The 9,843-nt window shown below is 42.6% G+C and overlaps 1 protein-coding gene across 1 annotated transcript in view; it reads left to right on the top strand.

Annotated features, from left to right (window-relative positions):
- The window catches only part of wwc1 (WW and C2 domain containing 1), a 101,046-nt gene that overhangs the window by 75,376 nt on the left and 15,827 nt on the right, over positions 1-9,843 (top strand). Inside the window, 1 exon segment of the mRNA XM_032534306.1 lies at positions 235-352. Coding sequence (XP_032390197.1) covers positions 235-352 — 118 coding nt within the window.

A 9,843-nucleotide genomic window follows, 5' to 3' on the forward strand; every position in this document is an offset into this window, starting at 1 on the left:
ATTGTATTGATCTCTTCATTGCACTCATGCCTCCATATTGTTTCTATTTAGAGTACATATATATTGTGTATATATTAGTGTGTATATTTCTGTTTTGGTTGATATGTATGTGTAAGCACAGTGTGAGTAACGATGCTCCAAAGACAAATTCCTCGTATGTGTCCTCATACCTGGCGAATAAAGCTGATTCTGATTCTGATCTTCACATTGTTTTTCTCCTCCGGTTGTCTGTAGACTCGACCCCCCAGCTGCGGGGGACAGGGGTGGGGCCAAAGAAGATGGGCGTGACTTCAGCGGTGTCTGACGAGTCGGTGGCTGGCGACAGCGGTGTGTACGAGCCTTCAGAGCGCAGGTAACAAGACCTTTTAATCCGAGATGATTTTTTTAAGTGGGGTGGCCCGTGGATGACCAATAATCACAATACAGCATAGAAAATCTGTTTACAAATATATGAATATTGGATAGAATATGACAATCTACAAAATTTAATTCTGTTAAAGGTCCCATGGCATGAAAAGTTCACTTTATGAGGTTTTTTAACATTAATATGCGTTCCCCCAGGCTGCCTATGGTCCCCCAGTGGCTAGAAATGGTGATAGGTGTAAACCGAGCCCTGGGTATCCTGCTCTGCCTTTGAGAAAATTAAAGCTCAGATGGGCCGATCTGGAACTTGCTCCTCATGAAGTCATAAGGGGCCCCTCTGTCCTCCTCAAAAGCTCCAGACCCAGACATGTCCCAAGTAAAGCTCATTGTGGGACTGGCTCTAGAGGCTGTATTTCTGCACCAAGGCTGAATTTGTGGAAAAGAGACTTCAGTACAGTATTAGGGACCACTAAGGTCTATATAAAAGAGACTTCAGATACAGTGTTAGGGACCACTAAGGCCTATATAAAAGAGACTTCAGATACGTATTAGGGACCACTAAGGCCATATAAGGAGACATCAGATACAGGATTAGGGACCACTAAGGTCTATATAAAAGAGACTTCAGATACAGTATTAGGGACCACTAAGGTCATATAAAAGAGACTTCAGATACAGTATTAGGGACCACTAAGGTCTATATAAAAGAGACTTTTCAGATACAGTGTTTAGGGACCTAAGTCTATATAAGAGACCTTCAATACAGTTTAGGGACCATAAGTCATATAAAGAGACTTCAATACAGATATAGGGCCCTAAGGTCTATAAAAGAGACTTCAGATACAGCATTAGGAGCACTAAGGCCTATATAAAAGAGACTTCAGATCAGTATTAGGGACCACTAAGGTCTATATAAAAGACTTCAATACAGTTTAGACCAATAAGGTCTATAAAAAGGACTTCAGATACAGTATTAAGGACCACTAAGGTCTATATAAAGAGACTTAAGTACAGTATTAGGGGACCACTAGTCTATTAAAGAACTTCAGTATATATATAGGGACCACTAAGGCCTATATAAAATAGACTTCAGATACAGTATGGGGACCTCCAAGGTCTATATAAAAGAGACTTCAGATACAGTATTAGGGGCCCACTAGGCCTATATGAAAGCATCCAAAAAGCACCATGTCATGGTACCTTTAAATAAAACATCACATTAATTACATTCATTACTTAATTTCACTTGTTTTCATTTAAAACAAATACACTACAACCATTTTCTAAAGGCCACCCGTGCCCTCCTTCAGCCCCTCCCCTGAATTAACAATGATGTAATTATTGTTTCAGGCCTACCTGATGTTTCACTCTGGGTATGTGTCTCTGGGTGGTTGTGTTTTTCCTCCAGCCGGCGCTCCCTGCAGACCTCCCGCTGGCCTCCTACGAGGAGAGGTTGGCGCCGGGCTGCTCTCGTGGCGCTCGCTTCCCTACGATCCAGAGACCACGCTTCACCCTCATGTCATGCAGCTGTCCAATTGCAGTGCCCTCTGTCTGCCGCTGACCAGAAAATGTACGTCCTTTTACTTTGATTTACTAAAGAGCAGTGTTGTTTCATCAAGACCACCTAAACCGAGACCAAGTCATCACCATGACCGAGTATATCAAGAACAGACAAGACTTTGAGGGTTGACACCGAGACAAGACCAAGACTTTAAGGTGTTGAGACCGAGACAAGGCTAGACTTTTAGGGTTGAGACCGAGACAAGGCCAAGACTTTGAGGGGTTGACCACTGAGACAAGGCCAGACTTTGAAGGGTTGAGACCAGACAAGACCCAGACAAGACCAGAGACAAGACCAGACTTGAGGGGTTGAACCAAGACAAACCAAGACTTCGAGGGGTAGACACCGAGACAAGTCCAGACTTTGAGGTACCACTAGAAGGCCAAGAGCAGGCTTTGAGGGTTGGGACCGAGACAAGACCAAGACTAGACTAGTGCCACAGAGTCCCACACGGCATGACACAATAAAATGTGAAAATGCCAACCATAAGCGTTCCTAAATTGAGCTGAAGATCCACATTCCCATAAAAAACACCAACAGAAATAAATTCGATATTCTTCAATCATCTCTGTTATTGCCATCAGTGCATCATGAGAATGCCTTGATAAAACATCCAAAGGCAGTTGCGGTCTTAGCCGGTCTTGAAATAAATCCTGAGTCCTTTTTATCTGGACCGAGACAAGGCCGAGTAGAAATCGTCGATGACGAACGACAGACAAAGACGGACAGATACTTTATTCATCCCGAATGGAAATTTTAGCATCCAGTAGCAAGACAACCATAACACAACAAACACATATATCACACATACATCAGAATTAAAATAAAAATCACCCACAGAGATGCAGTGACCATGAAAGGTAAAATACTACGGTAGACTGTGTGCAATTGTTGGAAGGTCGAGACAGCAAAGAGGCCTGGACTTTAAGTTTTATGATCCTCTTGCACCAAATGATTGAGACGACGACCGGGAGGGCCCCGTCTCTGCAAGGCAAGGCAAGGCAGCTTTATCTGTAGAGCACATTTCAGCAACAGGGCAATTCAAAGTGCTTTACACAAAATCAGTTAAGAAATAGTTAAAAACTAAAACGATAAAAAACGTGCATAACATTAAGACACATAAAACACAAATAAAAGTTACAGTGCAGCATAAGAAATGAAACATTAAAAAATGAGCAGTCGTTTAAAGAAAGGTCTTCAGCCTTGATTTAAAAGAACTGAGAGTAGCAGGCATCTGCAGGTTTCTGGAGTTTATTCCAGATAAGGCAAGACTCTCGGGATTTTCATTCCGATATTGGAAATTAGTCTGCGACAGTGGACTTGCTTGGAAACTCGTTTGGTGTAAGGGTCGCATTAGATTTATTTATTCTTGAAGGTTTTAGTTTAGTTTTGTTGACTAAAAACATGTTTCACTGCTTATTTTTTTCCCTATAATAACCCGGGACCAAACAGCGTCACGGTATCCACGTCATGGATGTTGTCGTCTTTGTTGTCATGTACCGGATGTCGTTTTCTTTGCTACCTGCAGCAAAATGATTGCCCCTCGGGGACAAATAAAGGTCTTGAATGAAGGTCTTGAACTTCCTGCAGGTACGTGCGTTCGGCAGTGGCTGCCCTTGTGGACCCGCGCTGCCTCTTCCGAACGCGCGGCTCTCTGCCTAGACGTCGTGGACGTCAACGAGGTGTTCGGCATGCAGAATCCACAGTGCATTGCGGCAGAAACACTGAGGGTCGACGTCTGCAACACGAGCAAGTCAGGCCACGAAAAGTGTCTGGTGTAGAACTCTCCTATGAAGTAAATAAAAGCCGTTAATTTTTATCTCAGAATATTTGCGCATTGAATTATTACTGGAGTTTTTTGCCTCGAATTTTACTCTATTTTTCAATGTTCACAATTCAGAATCAAAATTGATTGCTTTTTCTTCCCAGATGTTAACACTGCATTTTATACAGCTGAAATGGGGCTATTGCCTTAAATTAAAATTTATTTCCTGTGCAGGCGGAGCCCAGATCAGCCTGGCTGATGTCAGCTGTCGAGGAGGGAGAATGCAACAAGTGGTACACCTGCTGAGTCGCCCTACATGCCCGAGATCAACAACAAGGGAGAAAGAGACAGAGCACCAGCGGCTCCGACAGGGTACAGAGGACGGGGGCTGGGGGGGTGGGGGGGGGGGACACCTTCCTTCAGAGCCGTTCCTCACCACTTTTGCTTCTGCTTCTTTGTCGGCCCCTAAAAACCGTTAGTTATGGAGTAGGACAGACTGAATGAAGGCTCTGTAGGACACCAAACCACAGGAATAATTATGCACATTTCAGAGAATGCCCACACTGAACTGCGGCAGCGGTGGCAGTGAAGAACAATACATGGGGGCGGGCCTCCAGCTGAGTCCCGCAGTGGCCCGGTTCGAATCCGACCTGCGGCCCCCTCTCTCGTGTCACCCCCCGTCTCTCCCCCCGTTCCATGTCTAACCCTATTAATAAGGAAAAAGCCCTCAAAAATAATCTTTAAGACGGATACACGTTACACGACATACATTTGTACGCGACCGTCGGAAGCGACGTATCATAACAAAAATGTAGAATGTTCTCAAGCGAGCCTCAAAAGTTGGGAAGCAAGCGGCTTATAGCAGTGATCATCAATGCGGCCCGCGGGCCGAATGCGGCCTGCCAAGCCGTTCAATCCGGCCCCGACTGGATTCCAAAATTCTGGAGGTCAAAGAAAAAATGTAGGCCTATTCTACACTATTAAAGCAACTAAAAGCAGCAACAAACTGGTCTCTTCTCAGTACTCACCACCATTTATGAACTCTATTTAGGCTACACCCCAAAATCAAACTACTCTCTCTTGACAGTTAAAGTTCGAGTATAACGCCACTTGCGTGGGAGTGGCAGATTTCAGTGCGGCTTTTTCTCTGACGCGCCTCTGACTGCTAGTCTGAAATCTTAAATTTGAATGTTAGTGGTGGTGACGCGCGCGATTGTATTCGTTTGCAACAGCAACAGTTTCGTTGCAAATTAGGCATACCGTGAGGCATCCAGAAGTTTGCATGATAAATGCGTACTTCAGTCCATTCATCATTGAAGGACCTGTTTCAATATCCTTTGCGTTCATAGCCTTTGAGAGTGCCATTTTACCTCCGTTTAGAGACCTCTTTCCTGTCACTGTCCTCTGTGTTTGTTTTTCAAGTGCTCTACAAGTAAATTGACTTAATTGAGTTGAGGCAAAGTATCTATCTCCCCTGGGTTGTCTGTGGTTAGGTGATAGGAACCTGACTCATAAAGGCCTTCATTTTTGTAATGAATGGAAAAGTATTACAATAAATCAATCATAATGTTTAACAAAATTTGATTTTTTTTTAATTTTTATTTAAGGGTCCGCCCCCAAGAGAGACTGTCTGGTAAATTCTGGCCGTCTGACAAATATAGTTGATGACCCTGGGCTATAGTGTCGAAAGCGAGCCTCGAGAGTATAGGAAGTCAGCGGCAATTGTGTTAAAAGCGAGCCTCCATAGTATCGAAAGCAAGCCTCAAAAGTGTAGAAGCAAGCGTCAGTAGTGTCAAAACGTGAGCCTAAAAGTGTATAAAGCGAGCATCAAAAGAAATCAATACAGCTCAGAATTTCTTTGAAAAAAGTCACAGTAAACTTATTATCAGGGAGCTCAGTTTGTCCGTTTGTTAAACCAGAGTGTCATTCTCTCAGATTTTTAACAGTCTTGTCAAACATTCGCTCGATCTGTTTGGTTAAAAGTCTAATTAATGATGATGAAGATGTTCCCTCTGTGCAAGATGAGTGGTTTGCACCTGTGAAATGGTTTAGTTCACTGGAAAATGGGTCACAAAGTATATGACACATGCACTAATACACTCAAATATTACTTTTTTCTCTTAAATAAAGCCTTAGGCAAAAAAAAGAAGCAGTGCTATCTGTCTGTATGTTAGTAAACTGTTAATAGCTTATAAGACCACTTTTTTTTTTAATTCCGTGGTAAACATACGAGTTTTGGTCCTATGTGGTGTTTCAGAATCATGTTTCCAGCAGTGGGGGGTTGAAGTCCTGAGAACAAGTGGTTAGTAGTTCTCCTTTCCATCTTCTACTTTTGTATTCACTCCCCTTGTGAAAAATTAGAATAGGAAAAAAAAAAGGTTACAAATTGTAATATATCGCAGAATTTTGCACCATGTTTTAAATCGCAATAATATCGTATTGTGTGGCATAAATAGCGTGATGATATCGTAATCGGGAGGGTCGGGCATTCCCACCTTTAACAAACGCTACAAATGTAAACAAAACGTCAAAATAAAACCTCAAATCATCAGGCGCCAACTAATTTCTTGATTGGCCAACGTCACGTTCAGATCAAGTTATAATGAGCCAGACGCCAGAACGGGCCGGTGGGCTGGTTGTATGTTTCTATATTTACCTGACCTGAGCGGCGTTAGAGTAAAACAAGGTTAGCCCTGTGAGCCCAGACACTCGCCCACGAGAAAAAAGTACCTCTGATTCATAGTTAATAACCTTTGAAATAACGACGATTTACCACTTTCGGTTTCGTTTGCATCATCTGACGTTTTCGGCTTTACGGAGGTCGTTTTCCGGTCTTTCTACTAGCCTCTACAGGGATTTCTATCCAGCCTGGAACTCAGCCTCTTTGGCTTTAAATCCACTGTTATATCCAAGATTGGTCCACTTTATGTCCATAATTCATCGCGTTTTGGCTCATTTCTGCCCTGAATCGTTCGTCTAATCTCTGATCTCCCGCTCTGTGTCTGTCCTGTCTACTTTTCAGGAAGTGCATGCCTATATGGGAGTAAAGGCACCCCTCTTGTATAGAAGGCCAGAGGGACAAAAATGCCTATTCTCTATGGAAGGCCAATTATGCAATATTTAGACACATCATTTGCTTTTATAACATTGCTTGGTGTAATCAAAAATATGACATTATTATGTTATTATTGCATAATAATGTCATGAGACAAAACGTCTTGACTTTTTTGGAAAAATCATGTATTTTTGTCAACTCTGTAAAGTTATGATGATTATTTCGTGACTCCCAAGACATATGAGACGTGTTTAGAAAGGAAAATGGCTTATGTATTACTTATCTTGTCTGTGATATCAATACCTATCTGGAGATTCCTTATTTATTTATTTATTTATTTATTTACTTAAGGCCCTACAACCATTTTTAACATGCGAGTGACCTCACTGCAACCCAAATATTCCAATAACCCAGTTTGTCCTAAAACATGATGTTCATATCTCGACTGTAGACAACGGGTTGATGTTTTACAAGTTATTATATAAAATAAATCCAACGGAATTAAACTGTAAATGGCCTCGGGCCCCAGGGTTAAGAGTAAGTAAGATATTTTGTTGATAGTTTGTAGATAATCTACGGTTAATTGTTGATAAGTTTGCAGATATCATTTGAGCAATGTACTAATAATCTGTGAACGTTTGTAGAGCGTCTACAGTCGACTATGTACATAATGTTACCTAATTTAGTGTGTGGATGGGGGGAGGGAGTTGTTAAAAGCTCTAATGTCAGTAAAAAAACAATCATAAAACATTGTTGAAACAAACGAAGCATTGAAGATGATACCAAACCCGTAGTTGATGTTGAGTACAAATCAAAATAAAAACAAGAATACAGTAAATGAGAACATATTGATCCTTTTCTCCTCTCTCTCATTTTATAACGGTCTCCGTTGTTGGCTGTCAGGCGGACGACCCTCTGGACGTCTTCGACGACGACGATGATGAAGAAGAAATGACGAGGAGGGGGTGGGGCCTTGGAAAGAGAAGACGAGTTTTATCCTGACAGCAGGCGGTGAAGCAGGAGGGAGGAGAGGAGAGAGGAGGGAGAGAAGTGATGAAACCTCAGACGACGACAGCCAGCAGCACCGGCCATCACAGAAAAGGTAACTTTGTGATTTTTGCTGATTTTTTTTTTTTTTTTGCCGAAGACAATACACATAAATCACACACACACACACCACACACACCACCACACACACCCACACACACCACACCCACACACACCACACACACCTGGACTTAATACTGATCACTTTAACACTGGACTCACACATGACACTTTTGATAATAATTTATGGTCTTTTATTGAGACGAATGTGCTTCTTCTTCTCTTCTTAGTATTATTTTTGTTAATCTTATATTTATTATTATTACTGTTATTTTGTTGTCTTTATACTGTCTTTTTTTTTCATTTCCTCGGGGGTCATCCCAAAAGGATCAATAAAGACAAGTCTAAGTCTGAGGACAAAAACAAGGACGGGGGGGGACAGCTTGTAGGGAAAAAGCTCTTCTTCGCCTGGTGGTTTTAGTCCGGATGCTCCTGTGGCCTCTGAGAGGGCACCATTACCTTTCATTTTTTCAATTTTAATCTTCGTCCAGCTGAACAAGGAGACGAGCATGGACACATGTTGCCGTCCTACCACACGGCTCCGCGGTCCGACCCAAGAACGCCGCCCGACTCCACCAGCAGAACCCCTTCATGAGGGAAACACCATCATCCTCTCCAGACCTTCTCCCCGGGACCCCAGAGCCAGTACTCTGCAGGGTAACTCAAACTGAACAGAGGAAAACCGACCTTGACCCCTAGGCCGAAAGACGCCCCAAACGATGTTTGGCAAAATTCCACTCAAAAGGGATGTTAAAAAATTCATATCAACCTTTGTTTTACTCTTTTAACCAAATATTCCAGCACTTTGTGAAACCTAAGACTTTGGTAAACTCGTTCCAAGCACCCAAACATTTTTGTGAACACATGGGGTTCGCTTTATGCAAACACCTTAAATACATTTAAAAACATATGTGGCAAACCCTAGACCTCAGAGGTTAGAGGAGCTATTATATCCATTGGTTTCAGTTCATAATTGTATTTTGTGATGCTGTTAGAACAACGTTACATACTTCTTTATATTCAACACACTTTATCTTTCTCATCTGCCCATGGCTGCTGCACCTGTAAACCAAATACTACGTAAGTGAAAATGTTTTAGGGGAAATGTGACCCACAATCGGGGAGAATTTAACAACACTGGCAGCCAAGACAACATCTTTTTCTGTGTTAGCATGCAGCTACCCACGCACAGCGCCAACACCGCCAAAATGCAACCGAGGGTCTTTTTGTGAATGGACCTGAGTTAAACTTTCGTTTAAAAGCATAGTTGGACGGAGGCGCCAGTTTTAAGATTTACCGTATTATCGTTTTTTCAGTCAAATGGCCTTTTAATGGAAAAGCTAGGGGTGCTACTAGATAGCATCCAAATCAAACGTGTTTTCAAACAATTCAGAAGGCTCGACGCAACACGCATGAAACTTTACTCCAGGTTAAACCAGGGGCTCGACACATGGACTCCAGCACGACTCACTTTAAGCTGTGTTGTTGTTGTTTCCGCGCTACCATCTCCAAATGCAACGTGACGGGGGGGGGGGAGTAAAGATGGAAAGCTCCTAAAGCTTAGTTCCATATAAATGCATAGATAATTTGTTGTTTTGTCGTAGTGAAACACAATAATTGACCTTGTAGTTGAAAAGAGCCTCGTATAAGAATGACTTTCCATCCTGTGGAGTCCGTTCATTCAGACGTCGATTCTTGTTGACTGGCGAGATGGTAGCGCCCGGAAACATCAGCAGCTACAGGAGTTTGTTAAAACCGTTCTTTGTATTGAATTGACATTTTTCCCCACCTCTGCTGTTTGTGTCTTTCTAGATCAACCGCAGCGACAGCGACAGCTCCACCCTCTCCAAGAAGTCTCCGTTTGTAAGGAACGCCTCGAGAGACGCAGCATGCCATGAAGACAGGTAAAACAACTTCCTCTCTCTATCTCTCTCTCTCTCATCCTCTCTCTCTCTCTCTCTCTCTACTCTCCTTCTCTCCTCTCCTCTCTCT

This window comes from Etheostoma spectabile, chromosome 13, assembly GCF_008692095.1.
Source record: "Etheostoma spectabile isolate EspeVRDwgs_2016 chromosome 13, UIUC_Espe_1.0, whole genome shotgun sequence".
In the NCBI taxonomy this organism is placed as follows: Eukaryota; Metazoa; Chordata; class Actinopteri; order Perciformes; family Percidae; genus Etheostoma; species Etheostoma spectabile.